We start from the raw sequence: 19420 nt of genomic DNA, 5'->3' as shown, positions 1-19420 counted from the left end.
CTCTCATATTAAAATAGTTATAACTTAAAATACAAATGGAATTATATACCTGTTGGAAAATTTGGATCACTTCTTTGCAATATCCAAATATACTTGATAAAAAAACTAGAATCATACATATTTTTATTGGAAATGAATTCTGCAACAAAAAGTATGAGACAGAGGGGTTATGAGGGTTTTAAATGTAGACAACAATTATTTGCATCATAATTTTCTACTAGTAAATTTTGTTTTGTTCTCATTTCATTTCTATCCATTGTCTACAGTTACATTAAAGTGAAAGTTATATTAAAGTGAAAGTTATTGTCATGGAAACATCCATCTCCTTTAGTAGACATGACATTCTAATTTCTTTTTTTTTAATAGAACAAAGTGGACATTCTAATTTCTTAACACTTCAATCATTGTATGGTCAAACAGTGCAAAGTGAGCTATAAAGGAACACAGATCTGAATACCTACACATTTTTTTAAAATGTGATTAAGTACACATGTCGTTAAAGTGACTGCTCTATAGTTTTCATTGCAAATACTTCTTGTGTATGTACATCATGTGTATTTGTGTATGTGTACACATTAATGTGGTATGTACTTATACATATATTGTGTATTTGTGTGTGCACACATAAATGTATGCGCTCATGTCATGTCATTAAGGTGGAATTTGGAGGACAACTTGAAGAAGTGGATTCTCTCTATTATTTGGGTTCTAGGTATTGAACTTATGCCATCAGGTTTAGTGATGCATGTGTTTTACCCACTCATTCACCTCACAGCCTCCCACCCCCATTTGCTATTTTTAAAACTCTACATCTTAAATACTCTTTACATTATGAAGTATTTTATCCTTATTATTAAACACATTCACATCTTTACATCACCATCAATGCTATCTATTTCCAAAATTTCCCCATTATTTCATTTTTTAAAAGCTTGAACTCATGAAATACCTCTTCCTATTTCTCCTTTCCTGCATTCCTCACAATGAAAAACTGACAAGATTACAGAAAAGCTGTAAAATCTCACATTTAGCATTTTAGCTAGATGTCATTCCTTTGCAAACTCTCTTTTTGACCATTTGTTAATATTTGTTTTCATCCCAAGGCAGATTTTAGAAGAAGTGTGTACATATATAAGCTCTATTCATAATAATCAAAGTCTTGTTATCATAAGCTTGTTATTTCTGAGTAAAAACAATTTTTATAATTCTTAATTTTAAAGACTGAAGATTTAAAATACCAAAGTGTCTATTCTTTCCTCATGAGTACTACTAGTTCCATTGATTATTCCAGTAGAATTGAAGGCCATTCCAGGCTGTATTTTGACAACAAGAAGGGTCATGGGTATGAGACCAAGACAATAAGATCCTAGGTTCATCATATGGGCTCTGAACCCATAGGCACACCTACAAAGAAATGAGAAAAATCACAACTGAACCATATCAAATAAAAATATTTAAAAGACATCTATGGAAAAATAGCAACAATATATTTCCAGACATCTATTCTATAATTTCCTGCATTTTAAAACTGACGTTCTTGTAATTCCCCTTCTCCTTTTTCAGAGATGGGATCTCAGTTGATGAGCAAACAGTAATGGAATGAGTTGTCAGCAATTCATGGACAGTCTTCCATCCATGTGCCCTGGCTACAAGTTGAGGCTATCCATACTACATACCTGTTAATTAACTCACTGCTCACTAAACTTCATGACCCAGGATGTTGATTTGTGTCTCAGACAATAATTCCTTCCTACCCCTCACACATTTCAAATCTATTCGTGTCACAATAACTTCAATGACTTTTAGTGACAAAATTTGCCTTGGATGCTTATTCTACTTAAACTCTGAAACATGATAATAAAATCTAAAATAACAAACTACCACTGCAATAAATTATGTAAAAGGCTTTCAGTAGAGTTTATGGTAACATCAAATTAAAGAGAAGGGCTGGTACCCACCATTTCATGAGTAAGTACTCCCTACACACAGGGTGGTTGAGGAGTTCGATGCGGTTATGTTGGACCATGACCTGAAAATGAGTAAAACACCATCAAAACAAAATGATGTCAAACAACTGAGGATGGACTTAGTCTTTTGTTTTGAATTTACATTATTGTGATATTATGAATGCAACATTTACTTATTTTAGAAAATTTGACATGTGACTGTGGGGTAGCAACCCCATCCCTTACTTGATGTCCTGTCTTCCTGATGGAGGTAGGGTCTATAAGTTCCCTCTCCCTACTGTCTGGTGTCTCACCTAAGGTCCCTCCCTTTGAGTCCTGGAAGTCTCTCACCTCCCAGGTCTCTGATGCATTCCTGGGAAGGGTGGCCCCCAAGTCACAGCTCTGACCCATAATTGTTCCTGTCTGGAAGAATTACAGGGACAGAAATGGAGAGGAGCCTGAGGAAAAGAAGGTCCAGTGACAAGCCCAAATTGGGATCCAGCTCAAGGAGAGGACCCAAGGCCTGACACTATTACTGAGGCCATGGAGCGCTCACAAAAAGGGACCTATCATGACTGCCCTCTGAAAGATCCAGCAATCAGCTGAAAGAGTCAGATGCAGATATTTGCACCCAACCAATGGACAGAAACAGCTGACCCCTAGTCGAATTATGGAAAAGCTGTGAGAAGCTGAGGAGAAGTGTGATCCTGTAGGAGGACCAGTAGTCTCAATTAATCTGGACCCCCGAGATCGCTCACACACTAAAACACCAGACAGCATACACCAGCTGCTATGAGGCCCCAACACACATACATTAGAGGACTTCTTGGTCTGTGTTCATTCAGAGATGATGTACCTAACCCTCAAGAGACTGGAGACTCCAGGGAGTTTAGAGGTAAGGTGGGGTGGGGGGTGGGGGCATCCACGTGGAGACCAGGTGGGGTGGGGAGGAAATGTGGAATATGGAACAGATGGAGGGTGGATGGGGGTGCAGAGAATGGAATATGGCATATAAAAATAAATTAAAAATAAAATAAAATTTTAAAAAAGCAATTCCAAAACTTTTTAAATATAAAACAAGAAGTTTTATTTTTACAAAAAAATAAAAACTCAAAAACAGGAGGGAGGGAAGGAAGGAAGCAGATATACAGACAAAATTAATGGTTGCATCTATACAAAAATGATTCCTTTTCTGTCTGCCTCTCCATCTTTCCAGCTCTGCCCCAACAGTATGGCATAATCCTGCTCATTTTATCCAGGGTTATAGAACAAATAGACATTCTAGGTCAATTGGCAAAGGTTTACCTTCATTCTGCCACTGAAGAAATTCAGCCTTATCTTTCTAGAGGAATTTCTTCAGTAGGGCACATACAAGCACTTATAATAATGTGGACATTACAAGTTTTCAAGGTCGTTATTAATAATATTAGTATCTATTTTAAAATTGCATTTTAATTATCGCAGAAATATGTAATGAGAAATTACTGAGACTGGGGGGACAGAAGAGCTCTCCATTCACAAAAATCACTGCTACCATAACGCAGAGACCAAACTGCCTTGGTAAGCAACGGAGACCCCAGTGAGGAGGCTACTGCGTACCAGATGAACATGTTAACCTAGAAAGACTCTTCTCCAGAGAAGAAGAATTCTAGAAAATCTAAAGTGAAAAATACAGGCGTGGACAACATGGCAGGTATGGAAATTGAGCTATAAAAATGTCTCCCCGGAACCCTTCCATTTCCATCAAGCATGTTATATCCAAGCGATTCGGAGCTTGAATGGAAACACATCTGTTAATGCAAACACTAGACTTACATTGAGGATCGTAAGAGGCTCATATATCACATCCTGGGTAGGTGCTACTTTTTTGGTCATGGATAATGGGCATTGAAGATACTTGAAATTATACTCAATCTGTGGAGGACATAAAGTTAAAGTATTAGTGTAATAAAGGATTCTCTGTAAAATTGTTCTTGAGATATATTTATTTATTTACTTATTTATTTATTTATTTATTTATGGTGGATGGATATTTTGCCTGCATGTTTGTCTGCTTACCACATGTGTACATGGTGCCCACAGATTTCAGAAGACTATATTGAATCCACTTGAACTGGAGTTACAGACAATTGTGAGCCACCATGAGGGTACTGAGAGTCAACTTTGTGTTTTCTGAAAGAGCAGCAGTGATTGTAATCACTGAGCCATCTGTCTAATCCTGACACTTCCTCATGATAAATCAAATATGCACGTTTAATTTTCTGCTGAAAGTTTACTGGTATAATTATGGGTAATTTCAAATGGAGAATAGGGAATTAAGTTAGATCATGTAAATTATAAAAATAAATATATTGGAAAGACATTCTTTCAATGTTTTACAATTCATAGCTATGAATAAAATTCAATTATTTGGATTAGGTCCATGTCTATAAAGATCCCCTAAATCTAGTGGTCTAGTTTCATAATCCTGAGGAAAAAACAATTGCTTGTCATGCCGCCCTCTCAGATCTTGGAAGGACAGGGTGTACGTGCAGCAGGAACTGGACAACTGAATGCCACCTCCATAGGACAGGAATTATTTTAGAGAGTCATCATTCACATAAAACAGCAAAGTAAATGTAAACGCTAGAAATAACACTAAATTTTGGTGTTAAAAGAAACTAAAGATTTAGGGGAAACTCTTACAAATCAATAATGCAATATGAAGCTAATACTAACTACTGTAGATTATAGAAATATAGAAGCACCATTTTCATATTTTCAAGGAATTTTTATAAAATAAACTTTAGGTTATCATAATAAAATAAGCTTACATGGTAGTCTTGACAGGACTTGTCTTCTGTGGAAGGAATCATGCAGAAATCTAAAAGAACCTTCGAGAAAGAAAACCCAGCTGAATAGTGGGGCAGCAGACTGTATATGAGAAATGAGTTTATTTCACATTTAAAATAATATATAAGCATTCCCCTGCTTTCCTTTGCTTCATGACCCTTCGCTAGGAATAACAAGGAATTGGGAGTTTTCTCCTAACTGCTATCCTAGGAGAGGCCATGGTAAATTAGTACCATGAATTTTCTTCCTGTCAATAATATTGTTCGTCTAGGTTGTATGTTCATCTGGAGTGCAGGAGATTAACAATCAGGTTCTACATTGCTCATCAAGCCATAAACTGTTATCTTCATGTCTGAATAGACAGATATATTAAAAATATCTCCCTAGTACAAATAAAGCAATCCCATAAGAATGGCAATATATGACAACTGCCACTTAACATTAGAGCTGAGTGTTCAAAAAGAAGAAATTGGGTGTGCCACATGGGATAGGCTTTTGCACATAGAAGCAACTGGTATTCAACATGGTTATCCCTACTTTCTGAGAAGGCAGTCTAGGATTTTTGATTTATATAGAAAGTCAAGCACCTGTGTCCTTAAGGAAGATATTATGAGTATACATGTTAGAAAAAGTGTGAAGAGCATTCATTCAGTTATCAAATACCACTGTGTATCTGCCCTAAACTTGACTTGAAGCAGACAAATCTATTTACCAAATTTTATTATATGTATTACATGTAATAATTGTTAGGATTCTTTTCTCAAAGCAGGTCCTCATTGAACATTTGTTGGCTAATTTCCCTCATTTAGACACTATAAAGACAGAAATTATTAGTACAAGAGTAAGTACACCAACAACACTCCATGCCAAGCTCAAACCCATGGAGACTCGGGCTTTAGGGAGCTTACTTTCATGCACTCGGGGAGATATTCTACCATCTCCATGATTGGACATCGATTGCTTGGAGAATCATGAGTAAAAACTTGAAGACACTCATCCCATCTGTATACAATATGTAAGAGAAGCACAATGATTAATCACTGCTTGGCATTGCTGGTCAAACCAGAGATTATACACATCTAGTGGAAGCCAAGCTTCAATTTCATTCTTAAAGCATCATGTTCTCATTATTGCAGTGGTGCCATCTGAACCAAGGTCAATTCATCAATAGGACACTAATCTATTAATGGCGATTAGGAATGTGGGTGGGGTCCAGAATGACTGTTAGATTCACTGCTCCGCCTCTTTCTTTAACTGTCTTTTAAAGAAGGCAGTCCTTACACTTCTTTCTCACCTGAAATTATGATGTGGTAAGTACATTCAGAGGGGAACTGTGTTAGGTAGAAAAAGTTATGTTCACATAGAAGAGTTAGCAGCTTAGGCTGCATCTATATTTAGCACATATATATGTAGTTATTAAGTTGAATATAAAATAGCATGTGTTGAATACAGTAGTGAGCGCTGATCTTGCCATAACATTTCAGTGACGCTGTTTCTTCAACATTGGCTAAAGAGATAGAATTTGAAGGCACTCATGATTCTAAAAAGAAATTAAATCTATAACAAGAAGCATTAAAAAAAAGATGAACTCATTGATCTCTAATAGAGCATTTGCAGGATGGGTTTGAGGCCACTACCACCAATCCATACAATTTATGCGTAGAATTCACGTAGAATATCTGCATTATTGTCAGAAATGATGTCCAAGCACTTTGGTTCCCTGGTAGTTCAAAGGAAATGAATTTCTCGAGACACTGTATGCTTCAAATGTAGGCTGGATCTACTTGAATATGAAAATTAGTCAACTTTGTGTCCCTCAGTGGGTGACACAGGAGTTGTCGAAATATGTATCTGTGCTGCTATTGAGAAGTTTTGTTTGAGGGGTGGATAAAATCACTATCTAAGCTCATCATCCAAACTTCAGGGGGGCTCAGGAGTTAAGAGCAGAGGTGGCTTTTCCAGGGAGTTTGGGTTTAATTTTCAGCACCCACATGGTGGCTCCCACCCATCCACACCTCCAGTTTCCAGGGCTAGCAGCCTCTTCTAACCTCTTCAGGCAGTGGGCACACATGTGGTACATATTCACACATGCAGAAAAAAACATTAAAATAAATAAGTCTTTTGAAAAACAAAAGTAAATGCCCTAGAGAATAGCTCACAACTATATATTCATAAAAGGTCAGAAGTTGCTAAGGTGCCTTTCATTAAATGGTATTAGTAACCTTAGTTATACTTTCTATATTGTTATTATTTATATCTCTTTCATTCATTAACTTATTTATTATCTATGTGTTTGTGTGGAGGAGGGTGTGCTACACTGTCCATGTTAGATTAGAGGATAACTTGTGGAAATCCTCTCCTTCTATTACATAAGTTCACAGGACCAACTCGGGTAGTCAGGCTTGGAACCTGATAAGCTAGCTCACTAGCCTTAGACTATCTCCTAGTATTGGAATTTGTGCTGACAAGAACATGTCAGGCAAGTCCAGGAAAGCAGCCTAGAGTTTGCTTTGGCAGGAACCTTGCCAGTTCTTCCATGTACCTAGAGCCCAGTGTCCTCATAAAGGGCTAACCATGTAGTATTGGGCTGTCATGCTAAGGTCTGTAGAAATGAAAACTGAGGGTAAAGCAATGCTTCCATGTCAGCAATACCTGAACAGTAGGCATTCGTATATGTAGATATCAAGCTGCAGCATGTCCTTTTCTTCTCACCTGCTCTCAGACTAGGGGTGCACCCAATTATCACAGGACATAGGGCACAGGAAGACAGGAATACATACCTTTTATTCCTGATGGTTGTGAGAACCACTTCCTTGCGCTTATTGTGCAGGGCAATATGCAGAAAGGAAGCTTGCTTCTTGTTCAGGAGGATGTCAGCATTGTAGCTCAAAAGCATTGCAACAGCCTTGGCATGGCCTTCCCGTGCTGCGAAGTGGAGTGCTGTGTTCTTTTAAACAAAGCAAAACACACAATATGCGGTGAGAGTGAGAGAGAGGGGAGACCGTGTGTGTGTGTGTGTGTGTGTGTGTGTGTGTGTGTGTGTGTGTGTGTGTGTGTGTGTGTGGTTCAAGGGCCTGTGTTGCTTTGTATTGCTCTGTGTTGCGTTTAGGACAAGATGCCTCCACATGGATAAATGAGAAGTTCTTGGAGTGAGGCTTTTATCGAAAGCAGAGGAGCGCATGCTTCTGGGGTCCTAGCACCCATTGGAACTGAGGATCCCAGACTTACGAGTTCTAAAAGCACATTACAAAGTCAGAGACTGCTGCAAGGATGCTGCTTTGTCATTTCCCATATAAAAATGTCTTTAAAAATAGAAACAGGAACCATGATGGCCTATCTCAATTATTTCTTGAGGAAATGTACATTTCAATGCTCTCTAAACAAATAAGAAGTAATGGTAGTTTTAATTATTATCTTGACACAACCCAGAAGAGCATTTCTATTGGTGAACTGTCTAGATCAGGTTCATCTGTGGGAAATTGTCCTGATTATTGATTGTTGTAGAAGGACTCAACCCATTGTAGGAGAGTAGCATCATTCCTTTATCAGGGGCTCATGAACTGGAAAAGACATGAAGCCATATGGGAGTAAGAAAGCCAGAATCCATTTACTTCCCTCTGTTCTTGGCTATGTGTGTAATACAACTAACTGTTCTAAGTTTCTGCCTTGATTCCCTTCAGTGACTGGCTGTAACATGGGATTGTAAGCCTGAGAAACCCCTTCTGTGTGTTGTCAGAATACTTTATTACAGCAACAGAAGTGAAATTAGAACAGAAATTAGTACCAGAGTCGAGTTGCTGTGATGAACCTGCTTTCATGACTTTTTATGGCTTTGAATTCTTTTGTTGGAGGATTGCCGAGGGAACTTTAGACGTTGTTATGGAACTTTAGATTGGAAAGCAATTGAGTACTCAGAGCTTAATGGGAAGTTCTTGTGGCATGGGACCTTAAAAGATAAGAATGCTTAAGTGGCATCCAGATAGTGGAGGCCCATTCATGATTCAAGGGGGAACAGTTTATTGATAACAGGGATAGGGGTCATTTGAATGATATTTTGGCTAAGACTCTGGGTTGATCATGCTGTGGCTAAAGAATGAGCTGAGATTAGTCACAGGTCAGCAGTACTGAAGTGAAGCCATCTGTGCTTTCTTAGGACAATAGGAAAAAGTTTCCTTAGGGTAATACAACTGTGGTCCAGGGGTATGGGCTACATCTCTCAGCAGAACTTGACAATGAAGACATTGTCTGTCAGGATATAGGTTTTAAAGACATGAAAGACAAAAGTGTGGGGATCATGGAGTGTGAGTGAGGCTTGATACTTTGTCATGGAGTGTGAGGTTGGGAGTCCCCCTTAGGAGACTTTGAACAGCCATTGTTAGAGGTGAACACTCTGCCACAATGAAGACTGGCCAATACTGTGGAATAGTTGCAGGTGCAAAGCAAGGCTAGTCCAAGCCTAGGAAGGAAGCTGTATGTTGAGAATGGACAAGCTGGAGAGGTAAGGATGCCCTTAGAAGCACAGAAGATTGCAAGTCTCGGATGTTGGACAGTGATATAACAAGATTTGATTTACACTAGTGGGTTTTGGTTTCACTTATATGCCATGGTCCAGCTCTTCTCTGTCTTACTTAGGGTTATTATTGCTATGATGAAACACTATGACTAAAGCAACTTGGAAAAGAAAGGGTTTCTTTGACTTAAGCTTCCATATTATTGTTCATCATCAAAGAAAGTCAGGACAAGATCGCAAGCAACATAGGAACCAGAAAGTAGAAATCATGGAGGAATGCTGCTTTCTAGCTTGCTCATCATGGCTTGCTCAGTCTGGTTTCTTATAGAAGCCAGGACCACCATTCCAGTGATGGCACGAAATACAATGGGATTGGACCCTCTCCCATCAATCACTAATTTAGAAAATGCCCTACAGCAGGATCTGATGGGGACATCTTCTCAATTAAGGTTCTCTTCTTTCCGATGATGGTAGCTTGTGTCAAGTTGACATAAAACTAGCCAGCACATTTACCTTTGAAATAAGAATGCTTAACTATGTAATTTGTTTTTTATAGGAACCCATGTCTAAGACACTTTAGACTTTTAAAGAGACTTTGGATGTTTAAAGAGTTGGCTTTTTAAGGACTGGGACCTTTAAAAATGGATTATATTTCATATATAATATAAACTAGAGAACTAGTAAGTGAGGAAAGGATGTATACAGTTTACAAACGATGCAGCTATCTGTATGTCAAGGCAACAAAAGGAGAACTATGTTGGTTTTGATTGTCCACTTCCCATGAACTAGTGTCAACTCAGGAGCAGAGCCTCCATTAGGAAGTCTCGTAGATTTGATCAGCCAGTGGGTGTGCCTAGGGGCATTGTCTTGATTATTAATTGCCTCTTGCCACTGTAGGCTAGCACAAGCTCTCTGAACAGAGAGCAAGCAGCAAGGGTACATTCATTTCTCCTGGCTCTTATCTGTGGATGATAAGCCCATCAGTGATAGACTGTGACCTAGAATTTTGAGTCAGATAAAGTCCTCCCTCCCCTAAGTTACTTATCAGAGTGTTTTATCAGAACAATAGAAATAAAACTGGAATAATACCCAGTAAGTGATACTAAGGACAATCCTTGTAAATCACTGTGTTGTGTGCCCAGTGCCCACCTTTCAGGATTCTCAGTTGTGATTTCTTTATTTTTCTGGGTTCAGAAGAAGAGATAAAAATCATAGTCTTTGGCAGCTATGAAACTCAATGTAAACAGAACCCCCACTCTCCAATTTCTAGTCCCTTTTTCCTTATTTCTCTCTTAGACTAGTTTTTAAAATTTCGACAAAAGTCCAAGAGCATTTCAAGGAATGAAAACACTTTGAAAAAGACTTCTTTACAATTCTGCATGTTTACTCTATGCCAAGATTCTGATTTGGTCAACGAAATTCAGTACCTACCCCTTCTTCATCTAGTCGGTCTGTGCATTTCAAGTTAGTGTCAAGAATGACCTTCATGGTCTGAGTGTACCCACCCATGGATGCATGATGCAAAGCAGTCCAGCCATTGTGGTCACTGTTAAGGAGGTAAGAGGAGACATGCAAATAAACTTCAGATCAAATGTGCAAGGTGACACCACTGAGCTCAGTGGAGCTCGTGCTGATAGCAAAGCATGAGATGAAACAACCCAACGTTTAATACATATTTATAATATATGGGGCAGTTTCAAGCTTGTAGCTGCCACTCGCTTACTTATAATCGTGACTCACATGTGTACTTTAGTGAAGTATAAAGGATATAAGAATATCATCAGACTCTTTTTTTTTTTTTAAGATTTATTTATTTATTATTATATGTAAGTGCAGTGTAGCTGTCTTCAGACACTCCAGAAGAGGGAGTCAGATCTTGTTACGGATGGTTATGAGCCACCATGTGGTTTCTGGGATTTGAACTCCGGACCTACGGAAGAGCAGTCGGGTGCTCTTACCCACTGAGCCATCTCACCAGCCCCCATCAAACTCTTAAGATTGGGGGAAAAGTATGTGTTCTGTATATTATTTTTCAAAGCCTCAATGGGTTTATAAATACAGTTCTCAATCATGTTTCCCTGAGCATTGTATCAGAAAGGTTTCCATAAGATTTTCAATATCTTTATAGTCAATAGTGATTACAGTTGTTAGGTAGTTAATATTGTTTCTAAGCATTTAGGTCTACACCCTGTTGTGTTATCAAAGTTGCTTATCCTTATTCACAGAAATTAAAGATACAAATATAGTCAAAGCTTGTCATATTGGTGGTACTTGACCAAATACAACATAGAAAATATATCACACAAGCTAATTTTGGTACTCATAAGTAACTATTTCAGGTTACTTCAGTAATGCTATAATTAAGGACCAGCTATGGAGCTGGGTCTCCATGTGTCCCTTTTACAGGCCTGATATTCTGTGTCCCTTAGAAGCAGGAATAAAATGGGCAAAGCCTTCAGTTCAAGGCTGTCACTCATGCAGTGCTATTAGTGCCAGGATGAAGAAACTGGCTGGTGATCTTGAGCCCAAAGATTCACTAGCTCCCCAACACTTTGGGAAGTTTGAAGATATTGAACCTAAGTGTCTCTAGGCTTTCTTTCCCTTTTATAAAGATGATATTCAGTTACTGCACGGATTTCATTATGCTTCATATTTCAACTGGGTTTTGTTAATCATGTTAATTTTCCTTAAGTACTAGAGCTCAGTTTCATTAAGTACGAGAGTACTTACGTTCCAGTCAGCTTGACTGTTTTCCATTGTCACTACTTTGTATCCCACATCAACTGGACTAAAGGGAAAACTCTGTGCTTTGTAGTCTTGTGTTTGTATGTGTGCAAATGTATACATACATGAACTCACACATACTACTATACCTCTGTATTTCCACATGAAGATGAATGAAAGTCATAGAATACAAAGAAATATTTCAAAGGTTCTTAAAAATACTCTCCCCAAAGCCACTTACTCTGCAGCAACAAGGTCAGTCAGTGATCTATACACTTAACTTGCCATTTGAGAATTATACTTAATTCCATTTTTTGAGTTTGAGAAATTATATATGTTTTGAAAATAAAATGAGATAGATTTTTAATACCATCATTTAAAATATTACAGAATAGTTTAAAATGCCTAAATTTAAGATATACACAATTCAATGAGTTCATGCCTCACCTGAGAAATAAGGCTCCTTTCTTCAGGAGAAGCTGAACGACTTTATCATGTCCATTCTTTGCGGCCAGGTGGAGAGGGGTCATCCCATGGAGATCCCCTTCATTCAAAAGCCTTGTGTCACTTATATCTTGCAGAAGTCTCTGACATGTATTGATGCGCCCATAACTTGAAAAGGTCAGGTTCATATGTGTGAGATAAATATAAAGCAGAAACAAACACGCTCAAATATTGGGAATCTGCTCCTCACCTGGCTGCAAAGTGCAGGGGCGACTTCTTATCTTTAGTTTTGCTATGAATGGACACATTGAAGCCAAGGAGGTTATTTACAGAGACAGGGACCCCTTGCCTACAGGCGTAATGGAGAGGTGTGCATCCATCATTGTCTTCATCCATCACCAGCTCTTTGATGTGTTGCATCTGTGAGAAAAGGAGTCTTTTAATACAACTGCATCAGTGTTGTAGGGTATATTTCATACTATTCTGTAGTGTAGCATTTTCCAATCTATTGCAGACAAATATGAAAAGCATCTAAAAACAGATAGGGGAAAATCCATAGGGATGAGGTCTCATGTTTTGTCCCCATATCACGTGAGAAATCCTGCAAGCAGGAGGAACAGTCATGGCAGTGGTTGACATGTCCTCCCTTCTGCTCCTCTCCTCCTCGTTGTTTCCACAAACAACACTGCAGCACCCATGCTTTCGGGTAAGCCAAACAAAACAGATGGGGGTCTTGAAGGTGGATTTACTTAATTTTAAAAATAGATTAAATAAGAATATGAAAGGCAAATCAAGAGGTCAATCCATTTTGTAAAACATTTAATTTTGTTTTAAAAAAAACTTAAGCCCATGGGCATTATTGTATTAAACACAATAACAGGATGAAAATCTACTTATTATAAGAAATAACTCCCTCACATTTCAGATGTACTTAATAGCTGGGCAAGAAATATTATCTGGCTCATTAACCATGATGCTGTTGTCAGCCAGTCAATGTGTTGGGCAGTTTTCCTCACTGATGGTGAAACACTAGTAATTCACCATGAGACTTGTCTTCTCCATTCACAAAGAATTTTCCAAGTGAAACAGTGAAGGAAAATGACTTATTATCAATGGGCCCTAGTTATAAATGAGAGAACAAAATGCTTGTAACTTAAAAATCTCAGTCTGAATTATCATCAACTAATTACCATCATCCCCACTTCTATTTGGAAATAGCGTATATTTCTATTAAAGCAGTATTAAAATTCTAAAATGAGTTCTCATAATATAAGTGACAACAAAATCAGCTTATTCTTATTGAATATGACCTAGTTTACAATTAATAGGCATATAATACCTGCATAAACTCAGGCTGCAAATTTCTTAGTCCATAAGGCTGCTGCACAGTCAAATGCAAAAAGTTACGTCCAAGATGATCTTTTATGTCTACTTTGGCACCTGAGGAAAAAAAGCACAATAGAAAAATAAAATCTGTTCGTGGGTTTATAACATGGTCTTCGGTAATCCTTCCCAAATCTTTACCTTACAGTCAGCTAAAGTTAGGTGGGAAAAATGAACATTTTCAAAATGAGTTCACTTTACTGTGTGTGTGTGTCTGTGTGTGTGTGTGTGTGTGTGTGTGTGTGTGTGTGTGTGAGAGAGAGAGAGAGAGAGAGAGAGAGAGAGAGNAGAGAGAGAGAGAGAGAGAGAGAGAGAGAGAGAGAGAGAGAAAGTCTGTGATATTTTACATTTCTAGGTGAATCCTTAAGTTTTAAACATAAAATGAACAAAGAGAGATGAGCATCCCCTTTTGTCCCCATGGCACCAGGCTAGCCTGAAATGGAGACAGTGACAGCAACTACACACGTCTACTATGACAGAAAGCTCATAACATCTTCAGCCAGCTCCTGGTGTTTACCAGCTGCCTTAAACATGTGACATGTTATTGCTATGAATTATCTTTCAATATTTTTTCACTGAACTGACATTATTGAAAAATCCTTTATTAACCTTTGTGTGCTCAGGGAATGTCCCAGTGCCTGACATGAGACAGCTGGTTAACAGATGTTTATCTGAGCAGATGGGTCTGCTTCTGAGCGGTACCTTTAGAGAGGAGCAAATTCACAATATTCCAGGATGCAGAAGCTGTTGCTAAAATAAGTGGAGAGCGTCCTTCAGAATCAGTACTGTTGATGTCTGCTCCCTAAAACAAAGCAAGTCACTCAGCAAGGAGATTAGGGCTACAGACAGCAGCAGCTGACTTTGCAATGCCTAACTAGAATACAATGTCCATTACTCCCGCACTCAATCTTAACTAATCATGGAATTACATGACATTTCTATAAAATCAAATACCATTAGATATCAAGATACTCTCTCATAAATTCAACAATGAAATTATTTCCCCATGTTAACTTCTCGATTAACATCTGTCAATAGATCAATTATTAACCAAGTCCTTAGAACAAAACCTTCTTATCTAAAACACTATTTTCATTCTCAAAATAAGAAATTGTTATATTAATGCCTCTAATTTTGATTTTTTTCCACATTTATGCTGTGTAATTTTTAAGGCATTAATAAGAAATCATCTACTTAAAATGCCTACAGTATTTGAAATATATAAAATGAGACAACTGAATTGAAATTATGGAGATGAAGGTTTAACCGAACATCATGTGAAAATTCATGTAAAAATGCTTTTTGTTTGTATGTGTGTATGTTAAGGGACTATATTCCACAAGATAAGAAATAAAGAACCTTTACAATTTCCAAGGATTAAATTCTCTATTTTGGGTAGATTAGTAGAAATTGCATAAACTTTGAGTCAGGCATCTCCCTTTGCTCTTGCAGAGGATGACTTTGAGTAGCAGCAACAGCTTCATGGGAAGATGATGGCAATGGGTGAGGGTCAGCCATTATGCCCCCAATAGCCCATCCACAAGAAAGCACACATGGCACAAACAAATGGCATTTGGTGAAGTTCTTCCATATACTTTTGTATAAATATCACAATTTCAGTAGCTACTACTAACAACACAGGAATTGCTAAATACTATGATTGTCCATGCTACGCGAACTAATAAACTCATCAGCACACAACCATTCATGTACAGGCTTGGGAAAATGCCAGTCACAAGTTAGTCAAGTCTGCTTCTCTAATGAAGAAGGTCTCGGCTTTTATTGGAAGCAAATCATAAACATATCTTTTGACTTCACTGTTTTTCATGGTTTGGAAGATGATGCTGTGGTAGTGGGGATAAAAACTTATTTTGGAAGATGAAAGAGACGTAGGTGGCCTGTACTACATCTGCCAAAGCCATTTATCAGTGTCGATAAAGCATCAGTAGATTTGTCTATCCCCACAGTCCTAAGAGGATCCTGTCATTGGCCCCCAAAGGAGCTTTCTTTTCAATAGACCCATAAGCTCTAAGCACATTGATAAGGATATAAAAACATATACTCCAGTTCTTCTACTGTGTATCCACAGGAAAGACACTCTCTTGCAAGAAGTGTGATAATCAGCTTTCTGGAAGCTTTGGCTGCCAAACAACTGCCTGGAATTTCTTTGTACTACCTTGTTAACAAGCCCTTAACTCTCACCTCACATTCTTTTTTATATAAATTGTAATTAATAAGCAAAAATTTATGGCTATGATTTAGAATATCATTTCAAAATTGAATCATATTTATTTGAGTCTGAGACTAAGATTAAAATAATTTTAATTTCCACAAATATTTCTATAAAATTTTAAATAGATAGATATATTAACGGAGAACTTGTGGTTTACCTAAAATAAAACACCCATACTATAATATATGTTTCCAAGTGTGGTGTGAGTACTAGTTTAAGAAAATTAGACTCGTGAGTTGAATAATTACCACTGATATTAGGTAGTCTGCTAGGTCATGGTGATCAAATAACGAGGCTCTGAGAGAGAGAGAGAGAGAGAGAGAGAGAGAGAGAGAGAGAGAGAGAGAGAGAGAGAATGAATTAACATTTTATTGAAATAAGTATGAAAACCAAAGATGCTGTATTCAGAAACTGGACAAAGAATAGTAAAATGTTATATCAAAGAATTCGGGCTCTGAGTAGGATATTTTTAAATATAATCAAAACTCAGGAAAAATAAAATACAACACAAAATCACTTTGTCATGTTTTAATGAGCCCACTTTTTCCCATAAAATCATCATTCTGAAGTCAGTAGCAACATCTGCCTTTAATGGAGATTAAAGAACTGGCGGGCATCATTATGACTGTAGGGATCAGCCAAGATGGGTCTAACTACATCTGTAGCCTTCGGAAAGTCTCTGTCAGGGTGTTTGTGTGGGACTGTTCTTCAGCAAGACATTGAGGGCACATCAGCTTTCCTGAGCTCTTGGGAAGACTGCACTTTTATGGCTAGAGCTAAAGTCACTTGGGGGCTATCTTTGGCCAATCACAAGAAATACTAGTAAATAAAATAACAGAAAGCTGCAGATATTCATTTAAACACCACTGTAATGCTAATGCCACTGATTTATGACGATGTTTTCTATTGAGTCCCACACTGCTCCTGTTTAAGGCCCTCAACTACTCTTGACCTTTTGTATATACATAAATTTCAGAACATGCTTTTGAGTGTTAGAGAAAGTTCATGAAAAACAACATGGAGGCCCTATTTTCCTAACATAATCACTTCTCAACCATATTAAAATTCTAAAACTATGTTATGAGAAGCCACTGGATGTCAACATTAACTGAATCATTGAATTCTAAAGAATGCCCTACCTCACCCAGTGATTCTAGTAGGATCTGGACTGGTAACCCACCTGGGGCTTCCCACACTCCTGAATGGATCACTGACTGACCTAGAATATACCACGACACTTTTGTTAAGTAAAGTTCCATTTACTCTCTTATTTTGATTCCTTGGGTATTTATAGATTCTAGCTGAGACATAACATTGTGATTAATTCTCTTTTAACCTTTGTCCCTTTTGTGTTTGACTTCAGGCCTGACTTATGTGAAAGTCATATTGCTATGGCAGCTTGCTTTGATTTTAATTACATTATACATTTTCCAATCTTGCCACTCTTGTTTCTATGTATCTTCACTAGTGAAGTGAGATGTTTCTGTTGCTGAACCTTGTTTCATGATTCATCCTGTTGATGTCATTTGGCTGGTGGCTTTGGTCTATAAATCAAGATTTTTCCTGTTAGGTATGGTTTGCCACCTGACATTTTGGTAACTATCCATCAATTTGTATGTTTTTAGGGAATTTCCAGCTTTCATTTATTAACTTTTAAAGTCTTATGGCTTTCAGTTCTGTGTGATTCTTTATCTTTCATGTACAGGTTTTATATATAAATATCTTTTTCATGATAATAGCTATAATTTAAGCATTACAAAAGTATTTTCTATAGGTCTTTTGAAGAATTCTTTCGCTTTCTGCTCATTTGAGAAGTATGAGTCAACCATACAGCCTTTACTACCGTAATGTCTGACTTTTTTTCTAGCAATATATACTTAACATGTAAGCATCTTACCTGTGAAGCAGGGTCTCCTGATTGCCATCAACTGCATTCACAATGTCACTGCTTCCAGTATAGGATGAGATCATGAGCTTAACGATGTCAGTGGCTCCCTGGGTTGCAGCAAAATGGAGGGCCATGCATTTGGCATTCTATAGAGTGTTGATGTCAGCATTAGTGCTTAAATCCCAACTTATGGATTTAACACATATAAATTAAGCAGTGATTTTATTCTTCCCAGATCTAGAGATGTCAAAGCTGATGATGAACTGTATTGTTTGATCTACTAAAAACTGTGAGTATGAAGACCTATCTAGCAGGGGAACTCCCTAGCAACCCGAGTGCCCTTAGCACACACTTCTATCATTATCATATGAATTCTATTCTTTGCTCAAGGAGTATGACTCTCTTTCATTGCTGAATCCGCTGAATGAAATGACTTCATATGAGCAAGGTCATTCCTATTTCAAAGAATATGGAATCAATAGGAAGAAGCTTCACGTGATTAATAAACAATAAGCAATTTCTGCTTTCTTCTGAGAGGAAGCACCCTTATGGTGGCTGACCTAGACTACTATAGGGAAAAGTTCCAGAAGTCTTTGCTTCTCATGAGGTCAGGACCCAGGTTCAATCAAAAATCTTATATTCATATCACTAGAATTAAATTAGGTGAGCCTTAGCTAAAACATACAGGTCTTAAACTAAAACTACCACCCAAGACATTCATGATTGGGCTTGAGTGTCCTGGCTGGGAATATGAACACTATTGTCTTTGTGGTTAGGCCTTAGAGCTCATGGCAGCTGAGTGGGATATGCTCACTATGCATCTACTTTGCGACTTGCTCTTGAATATTGAAATTTATACAGTTAGAGAAATATTTTCTTTCACGAGGACAAAGTAGCAACATTCCTTTGTGCTATGTGCATTTCCAGTCTGACCACACGACATTTGAGAAATAATGTGTGGAAGATCTCACATCAGAGACTGCATGGATGGAACACTTGCCTCCATCATGTCGATGTGTGCACCGTTGTCCAGGCACATCTTAATCATGTCCAAGTCTCCACTCTGAACTGCTAGGTGGAGAGGGCTGGCTTTCTTGTGATTCACGAAATTAATGTGAGACTCCCTGCTGTAGCCGGCCTTTTCACCTTTAGAAGAATGCACCATTTAAGGTTAAAATAAATGGATTTGTAAAGGGAAAGGACATGTAGAACTACATGAAGGCCCATGTATAAATTCTACTATTTTTCAAATGAAGGGTATTTAAAGTTTTCTTAACCATGAACAATGTAGAAAGCATCAACTCACCATATACTAAGATTAATTCCATGCATTTTTTTGCACCTGAAAATGCTGCCTGGTGCACAGGGTAGTCTCCCCATTTATTTGATTTACACAGCTTAGCTCCTTTTTCTAACTGGAGAAAAAGTAGAGAAAATCAGGAACATAAATTAGGTGATCA

At 37.8% G+C, this 19420-nt stretch overlaps 1 protein-coding gene across 2 annotated transcripts in view; it reads right to left on the bottom strand.

Moving 5' to 3' along the window:
• Positions 1-19420, bottom strand: part of Trpa1 (transient receptor potential cation channel subfamily A member 1) — a 47928-nt gene that overhangs the window by 14491 nt on the left and 14017 nt on the right. The window contains exons 5-20 of one of the 2 annotated variants that reach the window (XM_021222273.1): positions 19267-19375; positions 18961-19106; positions 17970-18106; positions 16321-16369; positions 14542-14641; positions 13796-13896; positions 12707-12876; positions 12460-12624; positions 10720-10834; positions 7559-7725; positions 5687-5780; positions 4760-4819; positions 3762-3860; positions 1959-2029; positions 1239-1404; positions 50-139 (exon numbers count right to left, since the gene is read on the bottom strand). In XM_021222273.1, the coding sequence (XP_021077932.1) occupies positions 50-139; positions 1239-1404; positions 1959-2029; positions 3762-3860; positions 4760-4819; positions 5687-5780; positions 7559-7725; positions 10720-10834; positions 12460-12624; positions 12707-12876; positions 13796-13896; positions 14542-14641; positions 16321-16369; positions 17970-18106; positions 18961-19106; positions 19267-19375 (1839 nt within the window). The remainder of the gene's footprint in view (positions 1-49; positions 140-1238; positions 1405-1958; positions 2030-3761; positions 3861-4759; positions 4820-5686; positions 5781-7558; positions 7726-10719; positions 10835-12459; positions 12625-12706; positions 12877-13795; positions 13897-14541; positions 14642-16320; positions 16370-17969; positions 18107-18960; positions 19107-19266; positions 19376-19420) is intronic. The other variant, XM_021222275.1, reaches the window with a different exon arrangement.

This window comes from Mus pahari, chromosome 22 (genome assembly GCF_900095145.1).
Source record: "Mus pahari chromosome 22, PAHARI_EIJ_v1.1, whole genome shotgun sequence".
In the NCBI taxonomy this organism is placed as follows: domain Eukaryota; kingdom Metazoa; phylum Chordata; class Mammalia; order Rodentia; family Muridae; genus Mus; species Mus pahari.
This window is presented reverse-complemented; position numbering and strand designations above follow the sequence as displayed.